A 26,375-nucleotide genomic window follows, 5' to 3' on the forward strand; every position below is an offset into this window, starting at 1 on the left:
AATTAACATTCTGATGAAGGTCATAACAAGAAGCCGGAAACAAAAAATCGTTTCTATGAATTTCAAAAAAGTTTTCGAAAATTTTTACTTATACTTTTAGGTGATCTTTTCATTTCACGAGTATTCATATTTCTTCTTTGATCCCCTTTTCTTCTATAATCCTCTGTTTTCGTACGTACTACTTTGTTTTTATTTGAAGCAAAAGATAAATGAGTACCATGGAAAAATACTAGGAAAAAGGAGAAAAAAGTTTACACTTTTTCAGTACAATATAAATAAAATGTGAGAATAATCACGGATTTTTAGCAGAAAACTGAACATTCAGAGACCAGTTTTACAAGTTTTCTGGGTGTACTTAAATTGAATTGTAAGGAGAAAAAGAAGAAACTGCAACTGAGCCAAATTAAAATCAAACGGAAGGAAACATTTTTCAGAATGCAAAGAGAAGCATTTTGTAAATATGAATTCGCTGATAAGTAATAGAATTTGATCACGCTATCAAGAAGGAACAGACTGACACAATGACCACTTGGAATATTCATTTTCAGTGATATAAAGTTGAATATAAAGTTTTCTGGTTTTCCAGCTCTATTCTACACTCATAAAAAATGCTCAAAACTCAATGTAAATGAGGCGTGTGACGTCATTTCTTCGCCTCAGACGATAGGTTGTTTTCGTTTTAGACGGGCAGTCTAAACCTTAAATTTGCTAGCTCATACCTTTCTTAGCGCAAAAAAGTTCTGACTGTGTTTTTGTGATATGCTTCTCATTTCAAAATTATGGGGTGTTCACTCATTAAGAATACGTCACTGCAAAATTTTAAGCCTGACAAAGCGTCTCAATGACATCTCAACATATTTCCCATATTTCGATCTGAAATTATTTCAGTTCGTTCATTTTGCTTCGAAAGCTTTTTTGTAGGTTCTGGATTTTTAAAATATATTTTTAAGTAGTGCAAAAATACACTGAAACAATTTCAGATCAAAAGCTATAAGCTTCTGCGGTTGGAGCTTAAAATTTTGCAGACTTTTCTTGGTAAATACTTTCAAATAGCGTATGTCTTGTTTTGAAGCCTGAGGGAAAAAAGGAAACATGTTTCAGGAAGTTTAATAAATTAAAAACATTTAGAATATTACCTCAGTAACTATAAAAATTGACATATCCGTCGTCAAACAAACCCTGGGCATAGTTCTGAATAGGGCCGAACGTTTGGCGCCCGGTTCTCTCTATCTAGAAAACTTTCTACAAAATTATACGACAAAATAAGTCATTCCCATCCAGTCTACATATCTTTCAAACTTAGAATTTCCACAACCAATTAAACAACTCACTGTGAACATCAGATAACAACTTTAATTGAATTATCAGTACACGATTTAGAGATAAAGATTTGAGAGGAAACGCAGATGAAAAAGTGACAGTTGGCTCTTCGAATTTTGATAATAAAATGCGACGAATTGGATGCTAAAAGTAGAAAATGAAAGATGAGTCGTTAAACTTAAATTTCCCCAATTTCCTGAACAAACGACGAAAAGTTTAGATTTTTGGAAATACGAGAAGAAGTCTGAAGGAGGAAATTAGTAATTTTCAATGCTACGGTACTTTGTGTTATGGAAGAAAAAAGCCAATCGAATAAAAATAAGAAATAATAAAAAAACAAGGAAACATAAATAAATCCACAACAAAAAGATGAAGCGTGGGAATTTAAACACTATGAACATTTACTAACAATAAGTCGGGAAGTTCAACAACACATCAAAAAGCGGGGGAGTTGAAACATTGAGATTCGGATTATTCTTAATTTAGTTATTTGTCATTTTGATGTTAAAATAATCAGGAAGTATAAGTCAAAGTTCGTCAAACAATTTGGAGTCAAGCTTTCTTTTTTCATCCTAATAGTAAGTCTAATACTTAAATAGGTTGAGTATTGGGGAAAAACTCCACTTTAAAAACCCTTTGAAAATAATTTTTTAAAAATGAGCGGATAAAAGTTTTTTAAAAAAATTAGTGGTTCTCTCTACGTTCGGGCAATATTCAATTAAAGCTCAAAATTGGTAATGTTTTTAAAATATTAAGAAATTTCTTGTCGTGAAGTGTACATCAAGAAAATATTTCAGAAAAATATTGCTACAAAATCCAAGTGTAGCCGTGTGTCTTTTTTGTGTTTGTTTATTCAAACTTTCAAAAATCATACGAAATTCAAGATTTCTAAAAGTGGACAAATTCGGAAATCTCTAAGAAATTGGACACCATCTTACCTTAGTTCCAATGAACTCAAAATAACTTTTTGTGCAGTTGAAAAGACGATCCTAAGAATATGAGGGTATTTTAATCCTACTCAATTCTACGTCAAAAACTGGAAGATTATGAGATTTTTTCCTATTCTAAATCAGAAAATCAAGAATTGATGCCAAAAATCTTAAAGAGTAAAATTTATTTGTATGTAAAAGCCAGGTTCAGAATTAAAATCATAATTTCTACGACCTTTTTTGTTTTCCGTAGGCTGAAACCGGAAAGTGGTGTCTTCTGAATTCATATTTGTTTGCCCTAGATTCCTCATGTTTCATCGCCGCGCCCGTTTTTGGAAATTACAATTGGAAAACGGCAGAGAAATCGAAGCAACAAAATGCAGATGACATGACGTATGACTCCTGAGCCACAATGAGCATACTAGTCAATGATATTAGAGAAGAATTTTGGAAATATTTTGGAGGCATTCTTAAAGTTTGATTTAGATTTGGAAACCATGTTATCAATTGGGGGGGGGGGTAGTCAAGTAGTCAGCGAAATTGCAGCATAAACTCGGATAATTTTTTTTGGTCATTTGACATATGCCGAATCGTATGATTGCCGAAAATTCGAAATTACTATTAAAAAAGTCCAAATTTTTAAAAGTTTTACAAATTGTGTAATAATTTTTTAATAATTTTTTAATTGGGTTTTAATAATGTTAATTTATACGGAAGATCCACTGAAAATCGTCCAAAAAGTTCTTATGTGATAAGTTGGCATATAAATATCATAATGACTTCAAGATACCTGTAGTTAGTTTTAAGAAAATGTGTAAAACCCCTATCTGTGCACCCAAGTTAAATAGTGATCCATTTATTTGCCTTCAAAAGTTCAAGATTCGAGAATCCTAGAGTCGTGGGATTTTCTCTTATTTCGAAGTGCGAACTAGAGACATGAGAGGAGGGAATTTTTTGTCTTTTGACCTGATCTATTCCACTACTGAATATACTGTAGTTATAGTAGATCGAAAATGACGTGGTTCTGAGTAACTTTTACAAATTGAGCTGGTTTTTTCAAAAAAAGGTGTCGAATTTCTATAATGATGTGCAATGAATTCAAAGATCAGAAAATAGGTCATTTAAAGCCATGAATCAAAAAGTCAAATTTTGCATCAGTTGGCGGTGTGAAACCATTCAAAAAATTGGTAAAGATTCTGATAATCTGTCAAAAAAAACTCAAAATGATTCAGATTTTTCGAACAAATGTTCAGTTAAAGGTTTTGCTAGTTGTCAATTTTCGGAAAGCATTGGAGTAATTTTATTCAGAAAAAAAATTGATTGGAATATATACACTGAAAATGGCTTGAAAAATGTTTTTAGAAAGATTTGGTATAAGACCAAAGTTTATGAAAACAACTAGGTTCTATTCTGTCCAAATTCTCCAATCAAAGATGACTTTAACGGGCAAAAACTAAAATATGGAATACTAGGTAGTACAAACACAAACCACACAAAATTCAATTGAATTATGTTTCCGGAGCAACAAGAAAAAGCAAACAATTTGAACTCAATTCATATTGGAACTTTCAAAAGAAGGGACGCAGGAGGCGTTACGTCCCATAGAAAGGTAGGCACCGCCGGAAAAAAAAAGTTAGAGAAAATAGGAGACGAGGGCAATAAGAATTGATGTGATTTGGAGGGAAATGAGGGAAATGAGGGATCAGACATTTTGAATAGAATAGATGGATCTGTCACATGTGTTACTGTCTTTTTCTATGCTTTCTCACAGTTCGCGGAAGATGAAAGTGAAGAATTTTCTGAAAACTGGTAACGAAACGGGCAAGAAAAACGAAACTTAACACCTACGCATTCATAACAATCAGATGATTTTTGGGTGTAGACAGGTACTATTTTTAATTATTCTAAGTTAAAATTTATATGCTGAAGAATTTTTGTTTTACTTGTCAACTTTATGAACTTGTTTGTACTCCAACAAGCAATTTCAGCTTTTGAATACATTTTGAAATTGTTCATAAATAATCTGTGAAATCAGAATCCTTAAATTTATATTGAGAACAAACATAAAAGTGGTCATTGTTCAGAAACACCAAACAGCATTCAACGAAATGTTTCTTCCCCCGTTTTTCTATATTTTCAATTTTTCATACTATTTGGTATTTAGAATGGATCATTTTCCCCGAATAACTAATTTTTTAATTAGAGCCAGTAGTTATTTTTTCAGTTATTCAGCAGAAACCATCGACTTAAAAAAAATTAAGATATTTTCAAAATCCTGTAATTTTTTTCCAAATTAAAGATATTTTTCTGTAATTTTTTAATAACCAAAGTGAATCCTTCAGACACAAAATTGTATATGTGAGAAAGCCAAATGCATTTTCAGTGAAGCAAAGAAAAACAAATATGAACGACCTTTAGGACTTACACAAGAACATCAAAGAATGAATGGAAAACACTTTTATTTAGATTTTTGATTAAAAGTTCAATAATTACTTATTTGTTTTTCTCCAAAACCATTATTTTCCATCTTCGTTTCAAAGGATCGTTATTTTGAATCAGGAGTTCCACCCCTGTAGGCCTGATTAGGCAAGTAAGCATCTACGTAGGTATTAAGGCATGCGGTAGGCCTAGTCCCATTGCTACTTCGTGACGCCTGCCTGTCAATTTCCCTTCTGGAAACAAGTAATTAATAAATACACGTTTCATTCGGACAATACACATTTTGTACAAAAATTAGCAAACTGGATATGAAGAGTTTTCTGAAGATATTACAATATTTTCGGGGAAAATATTCAATGAAAAAATAAAATATGTCCATGTGTTCATGTTGAGAGATGTGATAAGTATGCACGCAATATTGAGTAGAAAACCACAGACTATCTGAAAAAACTGTACTTTTATAGGAGAACGTTGATCAAAAAATTTACCATTTCCACCATTGAAATCACTTTAGTGTCGTATACAACTGCATTTGGAGGTGTTGAAATTGGTAGCATAAAAGCAAATGAACAAGCTACAGTAGTTGGAAGAGCAAGATATAAAGGATGAACTCCCATTGATTCAGCCTGAAATTTTTGAGTTAGGGTAATTCGAATTATCAAATTTTTTTAAGTGTATTGTTTTTTTAATCAATTTTAATCAGTATATCAATTTAATTTCAATAGATCTGAACAACCCAAAAACTTACAACTCCCAAAGAAATTGGAATGAAAATGCTTCCGGTGGACACATTACTTGCAAACTCTGTCATTATCACAATAATTGTAGTCACAGTTACTGAAAAACTATAAATTATTTTTTTTATGTACCGTAATTTCTCTATTATTCTTGCTGCTTGTAATTGTCGGTAATATAGACTTTACTCACATTGCAATGGAAGTGAGCTCATCCCCACGAAAATATTTTTCATTCCACATGAAATCAATCTAGATAATCCCGATTTCTGAAATCTCCAGTTCAATTACTGCGATCTGTTACAAGTAACTCACATCAACTCCTTCTGAAATAGCATACCCAGCACCGATTAAAAGTGTGCACGACCAGGAAAACTTGCTTTTCATGTCGGTCCATTTAAGAATCGGAGCCATTGGATCAATAGGATCAAATGGATCTTTGGGCCAAACAAATAAAATACAAGAAATCAAGACTCCAGAAACACTGTCTGATATGAAGTTTCTGTGTGGTAAAAGATCTCCCCAACCGGGTGTGAATCCGGGATCACGAGAAATCCAAGATCCGATTAGGAGAATGAAGAATACAAAAACTGACTTTTCGCCCCACCTGAAAATATTAGAAAAATTGAAATATAGAATTGTTCCTATTTTTTGAAAATCAGAAACTTTAAGAAAACTTACGAAACATCTCCCAAATCCTCATACATTGTCTGAATATTCTTTTCAATTAATTTTTTCAAATGAGCTTCTTCTTTGGAAGGCCTTTCAAACCAGCGAGCAAAAGTCGAGGGGCCCATGAAATAACACTGAAATTTGTTTAGAAAGTTTCAAAAAAAAATTAGCAAAAGTTGGTACCACCAGAATAATATAAGATGCAAGAAGGTAGACAAACATTGGTGGTATCGCGAAAACCATCCATTGTAGGTATGTCATTGTCACTTGTCCCTCGGGGTATCTCCTGGATAGATAATTTAATTAGTGTTTTTTATGTCCGGTCGGTGGCAGGAAGGTAGGGACGTAAGCAGGCGGAAAGTTGACTCATGGGCAGATAGGCATACCTACTCGTGCTTGTTCTTGCCTTTCTTATGCCTGTCTGCCAATTTGCCTGTTTCATTTCTACCTAGTATTTACCTACCACGTAGGCAGACAGGCCTTACTTGTCCCTTAAAACACGTACGCCTAATCTTCTATTTTGCAAAAATCGCAGCTACTCCTAATTTTCATGAGACACTCACTTGTGAATATTTTCTCGAAAAACTAAATTCGGCCCAGTCGAAGTGATAATAGCAGTCCCACCGATCAACGATGCGTGGGCACATGCCAAAATTAATGCTTTACAGAAACCAGCATCCTGAGGAGTCATATCATCTATTCTCAATTTTTCAGCAACAGTAGCATCATCTGGTGGCGGCTTTGGCTTCCTGTGATCTTCTTTCAAATGTTGAACTGCATCAGACATACTCATCAGGAGTGCCACAGCGGTTGGACACATAAGAGCTGTGCATGCTGTGTCAGAAACGAAAAATGATCTGAAAAAATTAATATGGAATCTTACAAAATTCAATTAAAACTTACATGAAACTCGTGATGCACATGAAACCCAGCAGCATTCTGAAAATTTACACACATTGAATCGAAGCGCTATTTGTTATTTTAAAATAAATTAAAACATTTGAAAATTTTACAAATCAGCATCCGCATCCTTACACTGGTTGCTTTGCTCCAACTTTTGTTAATAATTTCAGTGCGATTCTTCGATGGAGTCCAGTTGCTTCTACCGCCATTGCCATGATTAATGTGCACATAAATAGAACTATCGAATCCTGGAAAATCAGAAAGTTTAGATACTATATGGGAAAGTATTCAGCAATTATTTCGATTTTCAGCTTACTTTAAAATAAACTGGACTAATTTGTTTAGATGGAACAATCTGAAGAATTGGATAAAGTGCCAATGGAAAGAGAGAAGTGACACCAATGGGAAATGCTTCTCCAATCCAATAGGTTGATAAAAATATTATTGAGAAAAGACATCTGTACTCCTGAAAAAAAACGTGTTATATAAAAAGTCCTTATGTTATATAAAAAGATCTTACCGGTCCAAAAAAGAGTAGAGGTACTGCAACAAGTGGTCCAAGAAGTACCAGAAGCTTTTTTATTAACGTACGCTGGGGGCTAGGCTTCATACCTTCGTCTGATAGTGGTAACACTGAAAACATGAAAAATTACAAAATCAAAGAGAGAAGTAAAATTGATAGAACCAAATGATTAATGGTTCAACTTGTCGCTTTTCATTTCCTTTTGGAAAATCTCTTTTAAAAATTGCAACGATGATTTTATTGATACAAATTGGCATCAAAAAGTTGAGAAAGTTTTTTATACACAGCGTACATAAAGGAGTGACCGAGTTAGTCTTTTTGTCAGCAAAAAAAGAATTGTGAACAAATATTTCATGGTTTTATGCAAATTGAATTCTATAGAAAGTTGTTGGCATTGTGAGGTTTTTAGAGAATAATAAAATAGTCAGATGATTGTAACAGGTAGTTTTACTGAAATTATTTAGTTGTACATATAAAAAACTTTCAAAGTGAATGCCTGCCGCATTTACTAAGTATACCTACAAAAGCCAGGCGTAAGGCAGATAGGTATGTCAAAAACGTGCCTGCTTATGCAAGGATTTAAAAATAGGTAATTTAGAATATCCAATCAGAACTTCAAGTAAACGTGGACAAGTAAGCTAAATTTCAAAAAATAAATTGGACTTTTAGATTTTCTAAAACAGAAACGGTACTTTTGTTTCAAACCTCTAATATTAATTTTTAAAAACGCAAATAAAAAGACAGACTTCTGCCGCGCAGAAAATTACTGAGACTTTGAATATTCGTTTATGAAAATTGAATTTACAAATGAAGTGAAACCGAATGGCAAAATGAAACTGAAACAAGGAAGATGTGATTTAGAACATTAGCGATGAACAGAAGTGGCAGATGTAGAGGTAGATAAATGACTAGTTTTTTTGGAATAATGAGAAGAAGCAGCGAAATGAATTTATTTCAATCTATTTCATTGACTAAATATAGGGTAAGATGAGGCACTTGAGAGCAGAACAAGAAAGTGGAAGAGATAAATCTAATCAGCAAAAAAAAAATTAGATAAGCAAACAGTATTGAAGAGAAAGTGGACATTGAGTGGAAGAAAGACCGAATGGTCAAGTTGATATTGAGCAAAGTCTAGGTTTAATCTACTAACAGATTTTGGCATTTTTGTTGTTGAGATAAACAATAACAATTTGTTTTTGAATTGATTATTTATCTTTTAACAGGATTCGAACCCGGAAGTTTAATGCTTTAAGTGAGGATATATCATTTAACGATAATTCGATCTATGGGTAGCCTACCCTTTGTGGGGGTTTCGTTTTATTCTTTTCTAGTCACAAAGAAAGAAAACCGGTGTACCCAATGCAGAAAAAATTTGGTTGACTAGCAATAACTGTATGAACTGAAAATTCTGTAATACTTTTTACAAACATCTGTTTTTTTTCTGTTTGCAACCGGAATTTTGTTGAAAAAAAATATTTGTTTACTGGAGTCCAACTCAAAAAAGACTTTCCAATTCCCCAAATTGGTATTTACGAGATCCTTGCAAAATTATAAAAAAAGTATGTGACATACTTACAAAAATCGCGTTTTCAGATGGCTTGCAAAAAAATCATCTTAAGAAATCTACAAAATTTAATCAATATCAAATATTCTTGAATAGTTGGACTGGTATTTTTCACAAAAAAGGGTGCAAAAGAGCTAACTTACCATGATACCTGGTATTATTAGTTCCATAATTAAATCGAAAAAGTTTCTTCATACAAGCTGCTAGAAAATTTAGTTTCATTCAATACATATGTTCAGTTGTATGGTTAACTGGTTTTGTATTCATGCAAAGCAAATAATCAATAAATATGTGTGTGAGTATAATTGCAAACAAAATACAATGATTGTCCACCTGTTCAGTTTGGGTTGCACATGCCAAAAGGGGGTAATGTGATAAGAGGAAAAATGTACTTTATAAGCGTTCAGGTAGAATTTACCTCTAAAAGTTTGTAATTGTGATTCTTTTCATATTCATCTCGTCAGATTCAAATCTTCGGGTAATATTGCCACCACGACTATACAGTTTAACACCTCGTCGTTGCGAAATGCTAACATTTTAGCAAAAAAAAATCGAAAATGAGAATAATCTTTAAAGGTGCACACCTTTTGGTATTTAAAATAAGTTTGTCGTGTCGAGACCGGGAACTGTACAGAAATTGCAAAATTACGCGCTTGGGTAGTAGTGAAAAAAAAAACAATTTTTTTGAAATATCTAATCTCGAAAAAGGGAAAAACTATGTGTTTTGTATATAATTGCATGCCCTTGGTCAGTTTGGAACTTGATCGCTTTGTACCACTTATCATATTAAACAGAAATTTTGACAAAAAAAAGAAAGTTAATCTGGCTTGGACCAGAAATCAAAGGGGATTCCCCCAAAAAATGGACATATAGATCGATATCTTCCCTTCATCTTGGTCCAACCTCCATCATGTGTAGACTGTGTACCTGACTTGCACTCGGACATAGATATATAAATACATAGATATATAAATTTATTACAGTAGATTGATAATATCTGATATAATCCAAATAATTCGTCATAAATCAATGTTTAGAGCTGTCCGTGTGAACGGTGTCCTTCATCTCTCGAGTCTCAACGTCTCGTACCAGTTTTGGAATCTCATCTAGCAATAGTGGAGTGTTCATTGATCGTCCATGTTTTTCGAATGCACGTCTTCCGGCTGTTCTGACCAACCAACTTGAAGCAATTCCAGCTTCATGATGAGCTGATGTCCAGTCGTCGCCAAGGTTTCTGGAACTTTTTGGGTTTTGTTGTAGAGTCCCAATTTTATGGAACTCACTTTTTTGCCCAATACAAGAAAAGGCCCAAACTTCCAGCAGTGACGTCACCTTGACCACCACAGCGACGTAAGCTTGATTCGGTTGAACACTTCGATACTGAAAAAGTCCGAAGATTATGAAAATGTTTTTTTCCAGTTATCACTCTTTTTTTCTACTTTTCGTAGTTTGAAAATATAATAATATTTTGCAAGTTTTCTAATTTAAAAAAAAACGCCTTTTGAAATCGAGGCGCAAGCGCGCTCCAACACCAAATCAAAACGCTCCACCCCCAAACTTTGGGTCTCGTTAGGTTTTTGCAGCACAACCAGGAATTCAAACATTTTCAATTGTTTTTGTCGATTTTCTCCGTTTTATGCAATTTAACTTTTTTTCTTTCGAAAAAATTAACAAAAAACTAAAACTTCTTGAAAACTTTTGAATTCCTGGTTTCGCCGGTTAATACCTAACGAGACCCAACGTTTAGGGGCGGAGCGTTCTTATGTGTACGTGGAGAGCAGTTTCGTTCCGATTTGATGTCAAAAAAACTCAGTTTTCAGCATTCTCGCAGGAAAAAGATCAACCTTAAAGTAGATTAGGCCTTACCTTCGCCGTTCGGGGTGACCACTAGATCAACTTCTCCCTTCAAATAGATCGTAACATTCATTTTCCGACTCAACTCGGCAGCCAAATGCTGTAGTTGGCTATTATTTCTCACATTGAGCACATCCTCTTCACCAAGAGCCGATTTACACAGACGTGAGAACTCAACAATGTTCGGTGTGAGTACTGTAGCCGACATTTGCCGTGGGAATTTTTCAATATGCTCAGACACAAACCAAAGACCGTCCTGAAAGATGCTTTGTAAAAAATACAAACTATTTCAGTTTACCCCATCGATTACAAATGGAACATCTCTATTTCTGACGAATTCGAAAAGTTCCTGCATAAGTGGCCAAATGTTTGGATTTCGTCCCAATCCAGGACCAATCACAATTGCATCCATTCGGGAAAGTTTGGGAATAATAGAATTTGCCGTCATTCCAGGATGTACAATCAGATCCGGAGAGTATCCTTTAATAACTTGAGCCGCATCTGGATCACAGAAGATGTGAATAAGATCAGCTCCTAGTCGCGATGCTGAAGAAGCGGCAAAGTAGGGTGCACCCGTGTATTCGAGAGATCCTCCAATTACTCCCATTTTACCGCAATCACCCTGAAAACGACTGTATAGGTATAGATGCAGAGAAATACAATTTTTTAAATCAAGGTGCAATCGTACTCTGTGGACAAAGACGTTTGGTCTTGTTAGGTATTGGAAGCAAAACCAGAAATTATAACTTTTTCAATTATTTTCACCGATTTTGCCAAATTTCAAGCAGTTTTTGTAATTTTTATTGTTTTTAAATTATTTTTTTTAGTTTTGAGAAGGTGAGTTTTATTTTATTTTAAGTGTTATTTTTTTGAGTTAGATAATATACATATTTTGATGATTACAGACTATTTGAACTTTTCTATCTACTCTACTTTTCAGTGTTGTTTTCCTAATTTTCGAAAAAGGAAAAAAAAAGTTCTATCCATAAACTTTTTTATTGAGCCACAAAAAAGTTGTTGTTTACTACAGGACTGCAACTTTTTTTTCTCTTTTTTACTATCCCTAATTAAATTCTTCTTTTTTTATTTCTTTAACTAACCTTTCTCAAATGCGGTGTCAATTTTGGCAACAATTTGATAAAATGATCCATAGAAATCTGAAATAAAAATTAATAAAACAATGTACTGGCACCAAAAATTATTTCGAAAAAAAGAAATCAAAAGATGGCAATTCCTCTCTAAAAAAACGAAAAAAGATAGACAAAAATGGCTTCAATTCAGTGAGAGGAAGGGTGCGATAATCCTCGTAATTCATTATATACACGTCTGTTATAGAGAACATATAAAACGAGATAACACAGACTAGATGGAAATATAAACAAGTGTTCGCAATCAACTTGGAGAGACTGAAAAGATGATACAACAATGTGGGTAAATGAGTGTGAGTGGAGGGGTGAGAAAAAGTAAGAAAAAAAATGATTGAAGGAATTCAAATTTCCGGGCGTCAATAGCACAGGGTTGGAAGGTTTGATTGAAAAACAGGAAAAAAACCGGGACGAGTATTTACAGGAAATTATTTCGCAGAAGAAGAAGGGGAAGACGTCGGCTTGGCAAAGTACTGAAAGACGGCCTGCAAAATGTAGGTAGAGCACAAGGAGAGGAGATGCATTAAAGTGAAGAAAGAAAAGAGAAAAGAAAAGAGAAATAAAAGCTTACTTGGAAATAGTTGTTAGACCCAACGTCAGGAGGGGACGATGGTGGTGTTGATTCGAATGAAGTTGAGCCTTCATCAATTGATGACTCTCTACAAAAACATAGATTTATACAAGATGTTTTTGAACTGGAGAAATTGAATTTTTAATATCTAAAAGTTAACGTGATTTTTTTTTCATTCACCAAAAATGGTGAATACTTTGAAAAATTATAAGTCTATTGAATTCCATTTTCATACCTTCAAAACTCAAAAAATTAGGGGTAACTCTCATTGAATGCGATCTAGCTACATCTTAAGAGCTAACAGAAAAGTAACTGATCAATTTTTGTTTTATTATATTCAAAATGACCCAGAAGACCGAATTTCGAAACGGACGTTTTCAAAAATTTGTCCAAAATTTTTTATGGCGGTTCAAAATTTACAGAAAAGGAAACCGAATTTTTAACTAACATTTCCAATTTTTCAAACATCGACATATCAAAGCGGCCGGAAACAGATTTTTATTTGATTATCACTTTATTTATTTTCTTTTTTTTGGCCATTTTTTCTGTACCTAAATTAACTAAATTACTATAGATAACTGACAAAAATGTCATAATGGGACAATAATTACATAAAATTAAACTACAGGCCGTTATGGCGCGTAAAAGTTGGCAAATTGGGGAAATTTTAGTTAAAAAATTAATTATTTTTGTCGACATTTTGTCGAAATCGAAATTTCGAAATTTTGAACCGCCAGAAGAAGGTTTTGAACTCATTTTTGAAATGTTTCGTTCTGAAATTCGCAAAACAATTTTGATCGGCCACTTCTCATTTAAACGTATACCTAAACATGTGAAAGGCTTGTAATATGGAGAGCAGTGTTAAAAAGTAAGAGGAAGTCTAGAAAATCAGTGTCTTCTGCCAGAAGATTTCCTTTTCTTTTCTCGTTTCTCTTGTCTTTCATTCTCGCAACAAATCCGACAAACGTCGTTGTCGCCTCCTTCGTTTCCGTTCTCTCTGCGTTTCTTTTTGAAGATTCTCTCCATTTTTTTAGTTCTAAAAAATCAGGGATCACTCTCTCTCTTGCTCTCTCATACTACATCTAAACTTTAATCTATGCAAGTAGGAGACTAGTATGACATAAAAATACAGAACTAATTTGGGAAAAGCAGTGTCTGATGAGAAAAAGGAGACATACAAAATGGAATCCTGCTCCGGTTTAGGGAATTGTTCTTTGTTCGGTGATGATTCCGCCTGGCAAAAAAACTAATAAAATTTAATTGAAAATTATGAAACGTTTAATCAAAAGCCGATTATATTAGAGCAACGAAAGGATTATTTTGATAACCCCAATAAAATACTCACACTTACAACCTGCGTCTCTTGAATCTCTTCTGATCTTGTAAGTGTCTGCTCCGATTCGGCTTTGATCAATATATCTCCTAAGCGAACAAATCCGAGTTGATCCAATTCTATGTTTAGTTGGTCGATGAGTTTCCTACACGATTTGGTGGTCTTCTTTATGCGAATTTGACTCTCGTGGAATTCGGGTCTTAACAAATGCATAGACTTTTGCATCGTATTCCGAGAACATCCTTGGGCTTGTAGATAACGATTTACAGTATCTTTCATTTCTTGGAATGGCTTCTCGAGTAGATCTACACATTCGGATATCATATCTTGAAGTTTTCGATAATTCGAACGTAGTTGGCTGAGCGATGCTGCCAAATTCATTGCCTTATTCAATTTACTTTTATTTATTCTGTCAGGCGAGTTGAAGATCTGCTCCATAATATTGTTTCTTCTTTTCAGGCACAACTCAACTAATTCTTGGGAATATTTCTGAGTGCTCAAGATGGCTTGTTTGTCATAGAAGACGTAGGATTCGATTTCTTCACAAATTCCTGGTAGATCCATGTCTTCAAGTCGAAGATCTTCAGCATCTTTTGACAATTGCTTTGCACATGCTTCAATATCCATAGAAACTTTTGCATGTCTCTCTAATTCCTCTCTAGCTCGTTTCGCTTGTTGAATGCATTGATCTGAGATCATTTTGGTCTCTGGATTCGCTTCATCGAACAACATCAGTGGTACTGAAGCCATGTCCACATAAACAGCAAAACGTGATGCAGTTTGAACACGCTCGAATTGACTCAACTCTTGCACAAGCTGAAAAAAACATGTTTTGGTTTTTTTTGGGACTGTTTGGAATTTCAAATGTGATTTACGAAATTATAATCTAAAATCGAAAGTTATAACATTTTCAGAACTACTGAGTTGTTACTCGGATAATTTTGAAATTTTAGCGCAAGGAATACGGTAACTGGTCTCCACGCGGCAATTTTTGTTAAATTCGAAAAGGTGAGTGCCTTTAAACAGTACTGTACTCTCAATCTTCTGCTACGAAATTTTTTAGATCGATTTTAATAGTTTCATTCAAGCGTATTAAATAAATGATTTTTTTTTGTAACGAAAAAACTGGGGAAAATTTATAAAAATTACAGTATTCTTTGAAGGTTCGCACCGTTTTGCATTTAACAAAAAATTGTCGTGTCGAGACCTGGTACCATTTTTTTTACCGCAAAAATTGCAAAATTTCGCGTCTAAATCATAATGCAAAACTCACCAGTGAAAATTGGGTTGACAAAATTGTGGAGACTCGATCAAAAAGAGCCAAATACTCGTCAATTTCAGTTAGCATGCTCAATCCTTCATAACATTTTTTGATTCGAATTTCAGAAAGTTTTCTGTCTGTCATATCATCGAATTCGTGGAATTCGATATTTCTCGCCAAAATCTTTCTCATATCAACGTGACTTGTCTGGGGAACGACCAAATACAAATCATCGGGAAGTCCGTCAACGGATTTTTGTTTGGAATCAAGGTAGTGGGTGGAGGTATTTGAGAGAAGAAGTATATCGGTTCCTTCTGGATATCCAAGACATTTTGAAATACTTGGAATACTGAATCCAAGATGTGGAACATTAGACATATCCGTGTGCTCAACAATCGACATTTGATCCACTGATGAAAATGTTCTTCGTTTAGAATTTCTCATAGCATCAGCCACTTTTGCATAATACTCGATTGAAGGTTCATGGAAAAAGCTGCGTAGAAGGCATGTCATTGTGCTTACGAGCCATTTCGGATATCTTGTGAATTTAGCAGGAAGTTCTGTAACTGGTTGGAATTCAAATATATCAGTTCTTCTTCCTGGATCTCGTCCTTTTTGCACTAAAACCATTGCGATTGCATCCGGATTCTGAGTAAGAGCCACTACAGCTTTATGATACAGGCTCTTGTTATTCCTTTCGTGCTCGAATGGGAACTTTCCAGTGGCACAAAAATATAGTGTACATCCCAGAGCCCATAGATCACATTGTTCCGAAGTATAAGCTGATTTTGTTTTCCAATTATGTCTGTTTTGAGCCATCAGTGGATCGACCATCTCGTGTGCCAGGAAGGGGTGCTGAAATTGAATGTGTTTTATCATCTTAGCTGACGTTTTTGATTATTTCAAAAATTCCTGGTCTAAAATTTTTACGCCTAGTAACAGCTTACCAGTAAATTAGGAGTTCCGACTAAAGTTCTCATTTCATGTGAACTATTTTCCGAAAGAGACTTGCTACAACCCATATCACAAAGTTTGAATAAATGTGTGGATCGTCTTCCACGTGTCGGAGTACCGGGAAATAGAAGGATATTCATGTGTTTTATGTCGCGATGAGCAATATTGTGCTCTCGAAGAGCAGATAGTGCCATAGCTGAAAAATATAAACGTGTATTACTGTAGAATAAATAAATTTCAAACTTACAACAATCTACAACTAAGTCAATAAGTGCATTTGATGAAAGTCCTCTGTGATTCTTTGGCCTTCTCATTTCCGCTTCCAAACTGCTACTTGCATATTCCATCGCAAAGGAAATCGTCTCAGATGTAACTGATCCAGGTGCCATTTTTGTGTGGTTACTACCAAAATATTGTACAATATTCGAAGCGCCTTTCAACTTTTTTAGAATTTCGATTTCTATGCCTATCGCAGCAACTTCCAACTTCTTGCAAGCCGTTTTCACAGCAACAAGTCTTCCAGATTCGGTTCGACCTCTGTAGACTTCTGAGTATGCTCCTTTTCCAATTGATTCATCATTGAAAAGCGTGTACTTTTCGCCGTGTGTAATGACGATTGGATAGGTTTTATGAGGAGATACCGCCATTCTGAAAATGATACAGATAATTAATGTTAAAAAATATTTTATGAAATATACGTCGGTTTCTAATACTGATGATATGTAAATATTACGCCAAAAATTCAAACGATACATTTTTGTTAAATTCGAAAAGGTGTGAGCCAATTTTCAAAGTTTTTCAATATAGAAAAATTATGTATAAATTTGATTAAATCGTTAAAAAAAACTGTATATTAAAAAATCGCTGAAAATTCCTCAGAAAAAAGAGTTTGAAACGACATTATTTAAAGGCACACACCTCTTCGAATTAAAAAAATTGTCGCGCCGAGACCGGGTACAGTATTTTTGAAAAAAAGAGAGTTCTTAAGATCAAATAATTCAAACTTTAAGCTAATTATTTAGTAAAACATATAAAAGTATGAAATTACAATTATCACAGTCTTGTCCTAGGACGATAAGTTTTCTTATGATAAGAAATGGCATGAGCAAGAAAGACGATCATTGATTTTTTTTTCGTAAACAACGATTTTCGTTTAGTGTTCCATTTATAAATTTTCTGAGGAACTTTTTCGACAAGTCCCCCGGAATTGTTCGAAAAATTTTAAACATATAAAAGTAACAGAGATAATTTTATATAAAGGCCACACCCTTATTAATAGAGTGAATCACATATTTCTGACTATACAAACCCTACTTTTGGAAGATGAAAAAGTTCGAATTGATATGGAGAATGGAAAAATAGAGAATTCTTTAAGCAAACTGCTGAGTACCGCATAGACGCAGACTGGAAAAGTTTTACTTTTCATAAGACCTAGCAATCAGTATTTCGAAATATCTGTTTACTACAAAGTGTGAGAGAGGTTCATAGAAATAAAGTGATTGACACTTGTGATGGAAACGCAGATTCGACCATCGAAGAGTAGTAATGTGAAGGTGTTTAAATTTATTTAGTTTATTCAAATATTGACCAGTAGAACATATTGAAAGACGTAAATAAGAAACAAACAAGAACAAATCAACGGTTAAATTAAATTCTATACATTACATTACATTGTTTTCGAATAATAACCCGTGAATAATATACAGTGAGATCATTCGAACTCCATCATTTCTTCATCAGTCACACTTCCGTTTGTCAAACTGTTCGGAGAATCAGGATCGAGTTCCACAATTTGAGAAGAACCAGTTGGCGAAGCCATTGGAGAGCTCCACGAAGATCCAATATCGCTGTGATCCGAGCCGGTGCCCAGTTCAACGATTCCCGTTGTTTCGTTGCGCGTGTCTTCATCGATCATGCCTTCATTCTCAATGATACGAGTCTTGATCTCTTCGTTAACTCGATCTTCCTCCTCGTCGTCAATCTCTTGTATTCGACCAGCCATATTGAAGTCGTTCTTTGGTGAAACCAGAATTCGCGGCTGCCAGATAACCATTTCATTTCCTTTCAACTTTTCTGGTCTGAAATAAAACATTTTAATTACAGAGAAATTAATTTTTGTAAAAGAACTTACTTTGGTAAGAAATCAATAGGACCCTGGCGGCACTTTTCAAAGTATCGTTGAATAGATTCATCCAATCGAATCTTTTTGGCTACTGCCGGCTCATCATCTGGCTCAACCACCAATGGAATAGAAGTTGATTCAGTGCATTGGTCAAAGTTTGAATCGTCGTAAACTTCATCCATTTCTTCGTCGGACGATGATTCCCTGCAACTTATAATCGAACATTATTTGTCAAAAACAAGGCTGAAACGTACATATTGATTGGCGACGGTTTGTCATTTGAAATTGAGAAGTTTTCCAGGCAGGCGCTTATTTTATCGAACCTTCTCTTCGTTCTCGGAACATATTCCATGTCCTAAAATTGAAAAATTTAGAATGAAAAACTTGCAGAGAATATCATTTGTTTGCACGACAGAATTTAATTTTATCTCAAGTACAGAATGTGTTAAATTCAGAACAATTGACCAATGTTCTGACTTGTTAGAGGTGGAAAGAAAATAGGTAATCTGCTTAGAAGCGCGAGGGAACGAGCGACAAGGCACACGGCGGGTTGGCTGATGCGAGACACACCCGGGCGCCAGTGAACACGCAAGCGCGAGAGGGTGCAGAGATTCAGTGAACCGCACAGGCGACGTTACATTAGACGACAATTTTTCATGGAAACAATTGTGAGGAAACTAATGAATGACTGATGATCTGGTAAGAACGGAAAACGAAGAACGGAAAACGAAAGGAACGACTAATTTAACGAGAAATGAGGGAAAATGTGATGGAGGGAAGCGCAAATATTTGATAACGATAGACGGAGAAAGAACTGTTGAAGAATTTGCAACTGAATGAACTAATAACGTGTAGAAAACAGTTGCTTAGCAAAATAATATCGAAAATAAGTTAAATGCTGAAAATTGTACCCTAAATTCTAATCTTCTCGGTATAATTAAGAATATTAAAAATATTTAACTCGAGTTTCTCTCTTAAATAAACAAATATGAGACATTTGAAGCTCATAGAGACTACTGTGACTGAGATCGTGGCGAGACCCACTCAAAACATAACAGCGCGTGCCTTGGAACTTAAATATCGCAATTACGGTATATGATTTCTTTCGAAGAAATAAAATGAAACAATATTTAATGGAAGTAAAAATCTTGCAAAAGACCTCCGAAAAATAAGGCGACAACCCTACTCTCTCAAGAACAGGCACTCGTTTATGCCTTTTGGAAACACCAGCTGTCTCGACCACACTCAACCATGCAAACTAAATCGGGTAGCAGTTCATGAATCAACACGTGATGGCTTCATCCCACCTAGTTTATGATGTCGAAAGATTTTTTCGAATGAATCTAAGCTTTGCACGTGCTTTAATTGTTCATAACATCTCAGACTAGTTTTTTATTCAAAGTTCTTAAATCTAGTTAAAAATTGTATGATAAAATCGAAATTTAACGATGAGTCACTTACCAACTCAAATTCAACGGGAAACGGGCGTTTTCCATTTGGTTCTCGTACATAATAATGATTTTCTTCTGGTGGCTGATGTGAGTTGAAGTTGTAGGGCTGGTGAAGATTCGAATTTTGATTCGAGAACGATTCGCTGAAGTTGGTGAGTTGTGTCATTTCTGCAAAAAAAAATAAAGCATATGACTTTACACATGGAAAAGGAGAAACAGAAGAGAAAGACGCAATGCAATTTCAACTAAAAAAATTGAAAATTGAAACGGAGATAAACACACAACAACGCGGAAACAATGAAGGACAGGTTTAACGTGTCAAAAATGTCGATATGATTGCAAATTTTGGTGAGAAACCTCGATTACGGGGGCGGGAAACTCTTTTGTATGAGAATTGAGGTCTTCGGGAAGTGAGCGGATTGTTCTAGAAGGTTCGCGCAACAAACCAATCGACCACGTGGAGGAGACACATCGCTACGGTTAGAGACGCAGACAGCTAAACGCTCGGCAAGCGCTATTCAACCGAGACAGCCGAGAAGTTTCTGTCGGAATGGGAAAATATAGGCGACTTTTTCCGAAAACGATCAGTTTTTGGTAGTGAAAGTGAAGAATATGATAGTACAGCTGAAATGAATTGATTGTTTTCTGCCTGTAGAAAAACCAACCATGATTATGAAATAATCGTACAATAGAAGCCATTCAAGAATCTCGTAATTTAAAATTCGCAGTTATAATTTTCTCAGCACTCTGGCGCATTCACAAAAATTTATATCAAACAGACAGAGTTGCACTTTACAGACAGAAGCAATACACATGTGTATTTTAGAAAAACATTTATTTTAGTAAATATATTTCCTGTAACGTTTCTGATATATATTTTACAGAAGAAACGAGCGAAATCGGTGAAAAAAATCGGTTTTTTTTTAATCCTTTAATGTTTGAATCTGGCGCCGGACGCGTTTTCGTCTCGAGACCCGAGGCTGTGCCTTTAACACTTTGATGTCTCGTCTCTCTACTCTCTCGTCAGCACTATTTTTAGCCTAAAAATTTTTAAATATCATTTCTAGAATTTTCATTTGGATATGCAAAATTTTTTCATTGAAAATTGAAACGTTCTTCGCGCTTTTTTCTTATATTCTCCTTTCTCAGCTTTGGAATTCATTATTTTCTTCGAATACGATTTCCTTGAGTCTTTGGTGTGAATCATTTTTCAAGATTGAATGTCTGTTTGAATTTATCGAAATGATCCAAGTAAAATGTGCCCTCCTCACCGTTTTCGAAATTAATGCAATTGCGCTCTAGTAATGACAAATCCTTGCCGGGCTATTTCACAATTTGCGCTCGATACTGAATGTTTGTTCTGTGTTTGTAAACTGTTGGATTTTCTCATTCTCTCCATTTTTGCTTTCTTTCACAATATCTATATTTTCCAGATGAGCCGTGTCATCAGCCGATCGACTCCGGGTGGGACATGTATCGTCAGCAAGGACGACTTTTTGAAGTCGTTCGAGGAAGTGCCCAAAATGGTAAGTTTTGTTCTCGCGTATGGTCTGGTCTTACTTATTTGTTTTTCAGGAAATCTCGTCGCCCTCAGACTTCAAGGAAAAGTTGGACCAGACAATTGAAACTCTGTCGAAAGGCCAGGAAGACTGGAACAAACGAATGAATAAGTTGAAACAGATTCGCTCAATGGTGGTTCACGGAGAAGACGTTATTGGAAGGGAGCAGCTTTTGAGCCAGCTTGTCCGGCTTACCGACTGCCTGGACCTCTCAGTGAAAGATCTCCGATCGCAAATCCTGCGAGAAGCTGCGATCACCTGTGGATTCCTATTCAAACGGTTCGGGACGGATGTTCGTCAAATTGCCGAGAGATGTCTTCCATCAGCGTTTGCCCAAGTCGCTGTAAGCACAAAGGTGATGGCAACGTGTGGAGCGGTGTTAACTCTGTTTATTGTTGAATTTATTCAAACAAAACAGATTTTCACTTGCATTGCCTCCTACTCCACATCGAAGGATAAAAATCAACGGAGACAGCTGTGCGCATTGCTGGAAATCGTCCTCGAACATTGGAACGAAAAGATCAAGAGGACAGTTCTACCACAAATTGGCGAGTTGATCAAGGCAGCAATTTGCGATGCTGATCCAGAGACCAGAGTTGCCGGACGAAAAGCATTCAGCAAGCTCGATGCACTACACTCCACTGAGGCAGACAAACTATTTGCTTCAGTCGACTCATCGAAACAAAAGATGTTGCGTGCCTCTGATGCTGCATCATCAAGCACGAGCATCAATAGTGAACGCGGAACTGCACCATTTCGGTCGAAATTGTCTGCGGGCAGTATTGGTGGAATCAGAAATGCACCGAACATTTCTTCAAGTGAGTTTAAAGTTCAACATATCAATCCAATTATTTCGTTTACAGAGTTTCTTGCTCAAAGAAGTGCTTCTGCCATCGATACAAAGCAGGTGACGCGAATGGCAACATCTGTGTCCAGAACTCCAAACATTCGCCCGATGACCACTAGGACACTTTCAAAAATCGACACCTCTCCAGGAGGTTCGAAGTTTGCTAGACCAACAGTTGGAGCGCTTGGTTCTCGTACCTCTTCCAATCTTCGTGCTCGTGGAAGTGTCCCAACGTCTCAGCCTGGTTCTCGAAATGGATCACCGCCACGCCGTCCATCCGCCACAGAGGCATTTCCAGCCGAAATGCAACGAGTCAAGTCGAATCTTGGTTCTAACTCGTTCGTTTCTTCTCTGTCAGCCGAGGAAGCTACGAAACTGCAGAAGGCAATGAACACGGCAAAGGAGAGCTTGAGGCAACCATCACGCAACGATGATGATGAGTTCCTCTTGCCAAAACGTCCAACCCCACAGAAGGCAACACCACAAAAAAGTGCACTTGATACTTCCAGAGTGGAAGAAGTGATTCGTGCTTGTTCGTCGACCTCTGCAAATGAGAAGCGAGAAGGAATTAAAATGCTTGCAGGCATTGTTTCGGAGCCAAATCTCAGCAACGCCGAAATCAAAAGCCTGGGCGCGGTTCTTAACAGATTGCTCGGAGAATCCACGAACCAGGTAGAACATTTTAATTTAATAATTTTTATTGCAACATTTTATTTCAGATTGTGCTGGAATCAATCAGTTCGTTTGTCAAAACCCATCATCCCCGTCTCAGTGATTGGCTCAAGCTTGGCCTTGGAAAGCTGTTTGCAAAGAAAGGAGCAGAGATGACGTTGAACAGTAAGAAGCAAATTTCCACAACCATCAGCTGTATTCTGTCATCGTTTGATCCAACCCTGCAATTGAAATCAACATGCGAGCTGGTGTGCGATCCAATTCATCTAATGTCCCCGAAGAGTCGCGTGGTCCTTCTTGAATATCTCAATGAACTTCTTGGGAAGTATATGGAGCGAGGATCGTCGTTCAACACTAAAGAGATGAAGGCCACCATTCTCAAGATGTTTTCGTGGATGGCAGATCAGAGGAATGAACAGTTGATCACCCCGGTAATTATAGCTCTCTCTTTATTTTAGCAATATGCATTTTTCAGCATGGCGAGAAAGTACTCTGCTCACTCTTCGCATTGAACAACGCCGACTTCTCTGCACTTTTCAACGACTTCAACCCCGACTATCGCGATTGGGCATACAAAGTTCTTCAGTCTCACGGACATGATCAACACGTTCCACAACAAGATGCTGTTTCTGAAGAGGCCTGTGTGCGAGCCACGATTTCTACTACAGCTGCGCAGATAGAAGATTTCGTCGTGTCGAGGAATCTTGATATGACTCCAGTAAAATCGCCTAGCACAAGAGCCATTTCGTCGGGTTTCAAACGAGTCGATGCGGAACCACTTCGTCCTCTGTCTTCGGAAATGAATTCACAGCACAGAGACGAGGAACTCAGCTTCAATGAGTCATTCGACCGATTAAAGGTATTTAACAGCATTATATTTAAAAGAAAATGGTTTTAAATGACAAGTGGTCAGAGGATTTCGAACCCCCCCCCCCCCCCCCCTCTTTCTTCGTTTCAGTGGCCACGTAAGGCGCGTAGTTCAGCAAAGTATATTTTTCGTAGACGTTAAAAATCATTTCTACATTTTGGCTCAATAATGACCGTCAGTTTCATCCTCCTATTCTTTCTTCAAATTATTTTTCAGCTCAACTCAACAACGCATCTTATTGACGATACGTCGGAGCAGAGCAAGTACGTGGCGTCGAAGCTGGCCCAGATCTCTGGTGACATGGGAGCTCAGCAATACGAAGGACTTTTGTCGATCCAGACAATGTTGTGTGAAGGCTCATTCACTCTTTGGGAGCAAAACTTCGCCAAGCTGTTGATCGCTGTCTTCGATGTGCTCTCCAAAAGCGAATCAGACGCCAACAAGAAAGTAGCTCTGCGCGTTTTGACAAAGATGTGCACTTCGCAAGCATCGCGCTTGTTCGACTCTACGGAAATGGCCATCTGTAAAGTTTTGGATGCTGCTGTCAACTCACAAGACGGAACGATGAACGTGACCGCTGATGACTGCTTGAAAACGCTGGCAACCCACCTTCCACTGGCTAAGGTGGTTAACATCTCGCAGCTCATTTTGAATGAGGTAAGTTCAAGAATTTTTACATTTAGGTAATCTGTTTGTCAGTATTTGCAGGAGAAAGCTCAAGAACCCAAAGCAAGCTTGGTTCTGAAAATGATGACCAGATTGTTTGAAGGTCTCCAAGCCGACGAATTGAGCCCAGTGGTTGATGATTTGGCGCCATGTGTGATCAAGGTAACTATTTATCAAACATCGCAATTCATTAATGAAATTTTTACTTTGCAGTCTTACGATTCCCCATCGTCTGCAGTTCGGAAAACTGCTGTCTACTGTCTGGTCGCGATGGTGAACAAGTTGGGAATGAAGACAATGGAGCCACATCTTCAAAATCTGTCGTCTGGAAAGCTGAACCTTGTCCAAGTCTACGTCAATCGGGCAATGTCGTCCAGTTCACATTCGCACGTATGATTCGTCGTTGCAATGTAGCCCATAATTCCCCCGTATTCGTATCCCAAATTTCCCCCGTAAAACCTTATCGTCCCTTTTCTCTCATCCCTTCACTTTGTAATATAATTTTATTTGTCAAGAGCGGGTATTGCACACTTTCTCTATGCTCCTTTTAGCATAATTTCCCCCGACTTATGTCCCTTATGATTTTCGACCCCCGTATTTCTTATTTTTATTTTTATATATTTTCTTTTCTTATTTATTTTTTATATGAATATTTCTTAAATTTATTTCTTGTGTATAAGTTGAAAACCGTTTTTTCGTTCAGGCCAATATATATCTGGAACAATAGGTAAAAAACTTTCGGTATTCAATTAGCCATCACGTTTTGTTGACAGTAATCTCGTTTCAGTGTTTTTTCTGATCTGCTACCGGCGCCAAGACTAAACTATTGTTAATTTTCTAGAAACTTCTCTGGCATTTCAACGTCATCCAGAACAATTGTAATCATCTTAACAACTTTTTGTCATCATTTTCGTGCTGGCCACGTTGTCTTTCTCTTTCATTCCAGTGCTCTCTCTTGCTTGTTTCGTCTAGCACCCCTAGTACCTCCACGAACTATAAAAGCCGTTCTATTTGTCCACTTCTCACATTCGATTTCTTTTCTTAATTCTCTCTTGAAAACAAAAAAAACCAGTTTCCACATTTCAAGTGTTTGTTTTCAGTCAGTATTCACTCAACTTCGTTCAATATGACCCTCAAGCTCACGTACTTCGACATCCACGGACTCGCTGAGCCAATCCGTCTTCTTCTCGCGGACAAGCAAGTTGCCTACGAGGATCATCGTGTAACCTATGAACAATGGGCTGATATTAAACCAAAGATGGTGAGTTATTGTTTTCAAAGTTTTATTTATTTTTATTAAATGATTATTTTTCAGATCTTCGGCCAGGTTCCATGTCTTCTATCCGGAGACGAGGAGATTGTTCAATCTGGAGCTATCATCCGTCATCTCGCTCGTCTTAATGGTAACCATTTAAATGTTTTCTTCCGGTATCTTATAAAACAATTTTCAGGGCTCAATGGCTCCAACGAGACAGAGACAACTTTCATCGACATGTTCTACGAAGGACTTCGTGATTTGCACACCAAGTACACCACTATGATCTACAGAAACTACGAAGACGGCAAGGCTCCGTACATCAAGGACGTTCTTCCAGGAGAGCTCGCTCGTCTGGAGAAGCTTTTCCATACCTACAAGAACGGAGAGCACTACGTTATTGGAGACAAGGAAAGCTATGCGGATTATGTGCTGTTCGAGGAGCTCGACATTCATTTGATTCTCACACCAAATGCTCTTGATGGTGTTCCAGCACTCAAGAAGTTCCACGAGAGATTCGCTGAGCGTCCAAACATCAAGGCATATCTCAACAAGAGAGCTGCTATCAACCCACCAGTAAATGGAAATGGAAAACAATAAGCTAATTCAATTTTTTCTCATTTTGCAATCATCAAAAATTCCAGTTTGATATAATTTATTGTCTTCCTTAAAGCTTCCAATGAATCTCTGCTTCCCATACATCGTTTCAGTCGTTCGTGGAGCCAATACTCGG

At 36.4% G+C, this 26,375-nt stretch overlaps 7 protein-coding genes and 4 non-coding genes across 17 annotated transcripts; 5 read left to right on the forward strand and 6 right to left on the reverse strand.

The window, feature by feature from the left end:
- The first annotated feature begins 2,491 nt into the window (after nt 1-2,491).
- On the forward strand, nt 2,492-2,594 carry F59B2.18. Its single transcript, NR_131447.1, has one exon. It is a non-coding gene; the product is annotated as an Unclassified non-coding RNA F59B2.18 (non-coding RNA).
- F59B2.16 lies at nt 2,492-2,594 on the reverse strand. Its single transcript, NR_131448.1, has one exon. It is a non-coding gene; the product is annotated as an Unclassified non-coding RNA F59B2.16 (non-coding RNA).
- Nucleotides 2,595-3,900: 1,306 nt separating this feature from the next.
- On the reverse strand, nt 3,901-4,070 carry R107.10. The gene has a single exon (NR_052581.1). It is a non-coding gene; the product is annotated as an Unclassified non-coding RNA R107.10 (non-coding RNA).
- On the forward strand, nt 3,936-4,070 carry R107.11. Its single transcript, NR_052582.1, has one exon. It is a non-coding gene; the product is annotated as an Unclassified non-coding RNA R107.11 (non-coding RNA).
- Nucleotides 4,071-4,114: 44 nt separating this feature from the next.
- R107.9 (uncharacterized protein) lies at nt 4,115-4,723 on the forward strand (the record flags this gene model as incomplete). The annotated part of the gene is made up of 2 exons (NM_001268046.1): nt 4,115-4,135; nt 4,592-4,723. 2 exons carry the CDS (start codon nt 4,115-4,117, stop codon nt 4,721-4,723), a joined length of 153 nt encoding a protein of 50 aa, NP_001254975.1.
- Nucleotides 4,724-4,935: 212 nt separating this feature from the next.
- On the reverse strand, nt 4,936-9,457 carry nac-2 (Sodium-dependent high-affinity dicarboxylate transporter 2; the record flags this gene model as incomplete). 2 transcript variants are annotated; one of them, NM_001268047.2, is made up of 13 exons in its annotated part: nt 4,936-5,129; nt 5,177-5,314; nt 5,437-5,525; nt 5,616-5,691; nt 5,738-6,029; nt 6,104-6,228; nt 6,278-6,380; nt 6,658-6,951; nt 6,998-7,033; nt 7,130-7,245; nt 7,314-7,463; nt 7,518-7,630; nt 9,228-9,457. In NM_001268047.2, the coding sequence occupies 13 exons, from the start codon at nt 9,304-9,306 to the stop codon at nt 4,983-4,985; spliced, it is 1,758 nt and encodes a 585-aa protein (NP_001254976.1). In that variant the 3' UTR covers nt 4,936-4,982. The 2 variants fall into 2 exon arrangements, with proteins under 2 accessions (NP_001254976.1, NP_001254977.1); NM_001268048.2 differs by lacking the exon at nt 9,228-9,457 and having other exon boundaries at nt 7,518-7,607.
- A 585-nt stretch (nt 9,458-10,042) lies between these two features.
- Nucleotides 10,043-12,095, reverse strand: R107.2 (ATP-dependent (S)-NAD(P)H-hydrate dehydratase). The gene is made up of 5 exons (NM_066600.6): nt 12,039-12,095; nt 11,237-11,560; nt 10,951-11,194; nt 10,368-10,464; nt 10,043-10,318 (listed from the first exon to the last, which is right to left on the reverse strand). Exons 1-5 carry the CDS (start codon nt 12,087-12,089, stop codon nt 10,111-10,113), a joined length of 924 nt encoding a protein of 307 aa, NP_499001.1. The 5' UTR covers nt 12,090-12,095; the 3' UTR covers nt 10,043-10,110.
- A 100-nt stretch (nt 12,096-12,195) lies between these two features.
- On the reverse strand, nt 12,196-16,857 carry ikke-1 (Inhibitor of nuclear factor kappa-B kinase epsilon subunit homolog 1). 4 transcript variants are annotated; one of them, NM_001392170.1, is made up of 8 exons: nt 16,450-16,856; nt 16,196-16,398; nt 15,261-16,103; nt 14,000-14,803; nt 13,833-13,888; nt 13,479-13,690; nt 12,655-12,742; nt 12,210-12,568 (listed from the first exon to the last, which is right to left on the reverse strand). In NM_001392170.1, exons 1-6 carry the CDS (start codon nt 16,847-16,849, stop codon nt 13,543-13,545), a joined length of 2,454 nt encoding a protein of 817 aa, NP_001379435.1. In that variant the 5' UTR covers nt 16,850-16,856; the 3' UTR covers nt 12,210-12,568; nt 12,655-12,742; nt 13,479-13,542. The 4 variants fall into 4 exon arrangements, with proteins under 4 accessions (NP_871628.1, NP_001379435.1, NP_001359523.1 ...); NM_181899.7 differs by lacking the exon at nt 13,479-13,690 and having other exon boundaries at nt 12,196-12,568; nt 16,450-16,857; NM_181898.4 differs by lacking the exon at nt 13,479-13,690 and having other exon boundaries at nt 12,212-12,568; nt 13,833-13,900; nt 16,450-16,850.
- Nucleotides 16,858-17,752: 895 nt separating this feature from the next.
- On the reverse strand, nt 17,753-19,947 carry R107.5 (uncharacterized protein). 2 transcript variants are annotated; one of them, NM_066602.7, is made up of 4 exons: nt 19,786-19,947; nt 18,579-18,679; nt 18,334-18,534; nt 17,753-18,280 (listed from the first exon to the last, which is right to left on the reverse strand). In NM_066602.7, exons 1-4 carry the CDS (start codon nt 19,939-19,941, stop codon nt 17,914-17,916), a joined length of 825 nt encoding a protein of 274 aa, NP_499003.1. In that variant the 5' UTR covers nt 19,942-19,947; the 3' UTR covers nt 17,753-17,913. The 2 variants fall into 2 exon arrangements, with proteins under 2 accessions (NP_499003.1, NP_499004.1); NM_066603.9 differs by having other exon boundaries at nt 17,759-18,280; nt 18,334-18,528; nt 19,786-19,943.
- A 1,257-nt stretch (nt 19,948-21,204) lies between these two features.
- Nucleotides 21,205-25,056, forward strand: cls-2 (the record flags this gene model as incomplete). Of its 2 annotated transcripts, none has more annotated exons than NM_001276794.3 (8): nt 21,205-21,301; nt 21,351-22,152; nt 22,198-22,853; nt 22,901-23,284; nt 23,329-23,712; nt 23,938-24,378; nt 24,421-24,549; nt 24,601-25,052. In NM_001276794.3, 8 exons carry the CDS (start codon nt 21,209-21,211, stop codon nt 24,781-24,783), a joined length of 3,072 nt encoding a protein of 1,023 aa, NP_001263723.1. In that variant the 3' UTR covers nt 24,784-25,052. The 2 variants fall into 2 exon arrangements, with proteins under 2 accessions (NP_001263723.1, NP_499005.2); NM_066604.7 differs by having other exon boundaries at nt 21,209-21,301; nt 24,430-24,549; nt 24,601-25,056.
- Nucleotides 25,057-25,487: 431 nt separating this feature from the next.
- On the forward strand, nt 25,488-26,338 carry gst-1 (Glutathione S-transferase P). Its single transcript, NM_066605.9, has 3 exons — nt 25,488-25,648; nt 25,703-25,790; nt 25,839-26,338. Exons 1-3 carry the CDS (start codon nt 25,514-25,516, stop codon nt 26,240-26,242), a joined length of 627 nt encoding a protein of 208 aa, NP_499006.1. The 5' UTR covers nt 25,488-25,513; the 3' UTR covers nt 26,243-26,338.
- Nucleotides 26,339-26,375: the final 37 nt, after the last annotated feature.

The sequence above is a fragment of the Caenorhabditis elegans genome, chromosome III, assembly GCF_000002985.6.
Source record: "Caenorhabditis elegans chromosome III".
NCBI lineage: Eukaryota > Metazoa > Nematoda > Chromadorea > Rhabditida > Rhabditidae > Caenorhabditis > Caenorhabditis elegans.

Excerpts from the sequence above, each read along its gene's own strand:
- R107.2 (NM_066600.6), bottom strand. The coding sequence starts at position 12,089 with ATGGATCATTTTATCAAATTGTTGCCAAAATTGACACCGCATTTGAGA. Across the intron at positions 11,561-12,038 it reads TGACACCGCATTTGAGAAAG|GGTGATTGCGGTAAAATGGG; the intron begins GTTAGTTAAAGA and ends AGTCGTTTTCAG. Across the intron at positions 10,319-10,367 it reads TTCTTGTATTGGGCAAAAAA|AAACCTTGGCGACGACTGGA; the intron begins GTGAGTTCCATA and ends AAAAAGTTCCAG.
- ikke-1 (NM_181898.4), bottom strand. The coding sequence starts at position 16,849 with ATGGCGGTATCTCCTCATAAAACCTATCCAATCGTCATTACACACGGC. Across the intron at positions 16,399-16,449 it reads TGACTTAGTTGTAGATTGTT|CTATGGCACTATCTGCTCTT; the intron begins GTAAGTTTGAAA and ends TATATTTTTCAG. Across the intron at positions 13,901-13,999 it reads AAGAGACGCAGGTTGTAAGT|TTTTTTTGCCAGGCGGAATC; the intron begins GTGAGTATTTTA and ends AAATTTTATTAG.
- R107.5 (NM_066602.7), bottom strand. The coding sequence starts at position 19,941 with ATGACACAACTCACCAACTTCAGCGAATCGTTCTCGAATCAAAATTCG. Across the intron at positions 18,680-19,785 it reads TTCCCGTTGAATTTGAGTTG|GACATGGAATATGTTCCGAG; the intron begins GTAAGTGACTCA and ends TTTCAATTTTAG. Across the intron at positions 18,281-18,333 it reads CCTATTGATTTCTTACCAAA|ACCAGAAAAGTTGAAAGGAA; the intron begins GTAAGTTCTTTT and ends GTTTTATTTCAG.
- gst-1 (NM_066605.9), top strand. The coding sequence starts at position 25,514 with ATGACCCTCAAGCTCACGTACTTCGACATCCACGGACTCGCTGAGCCA. Across the intron at positions 25,649-25,702 it reads CTGATATTAAACCAAAGATG|ATCTTCGGCCAGGTTCCATG; the intron begins GTGAGTTATTGT and ends ATTATTTTTCAG. Across the intron at positions 25,791-25,838 it reads TCATCTCGCTCGTCTTAATG|GGCTCAATGGCTCCAACGAG; the intron begins GTAACCATTTAA and ends AACAATTTTCAG.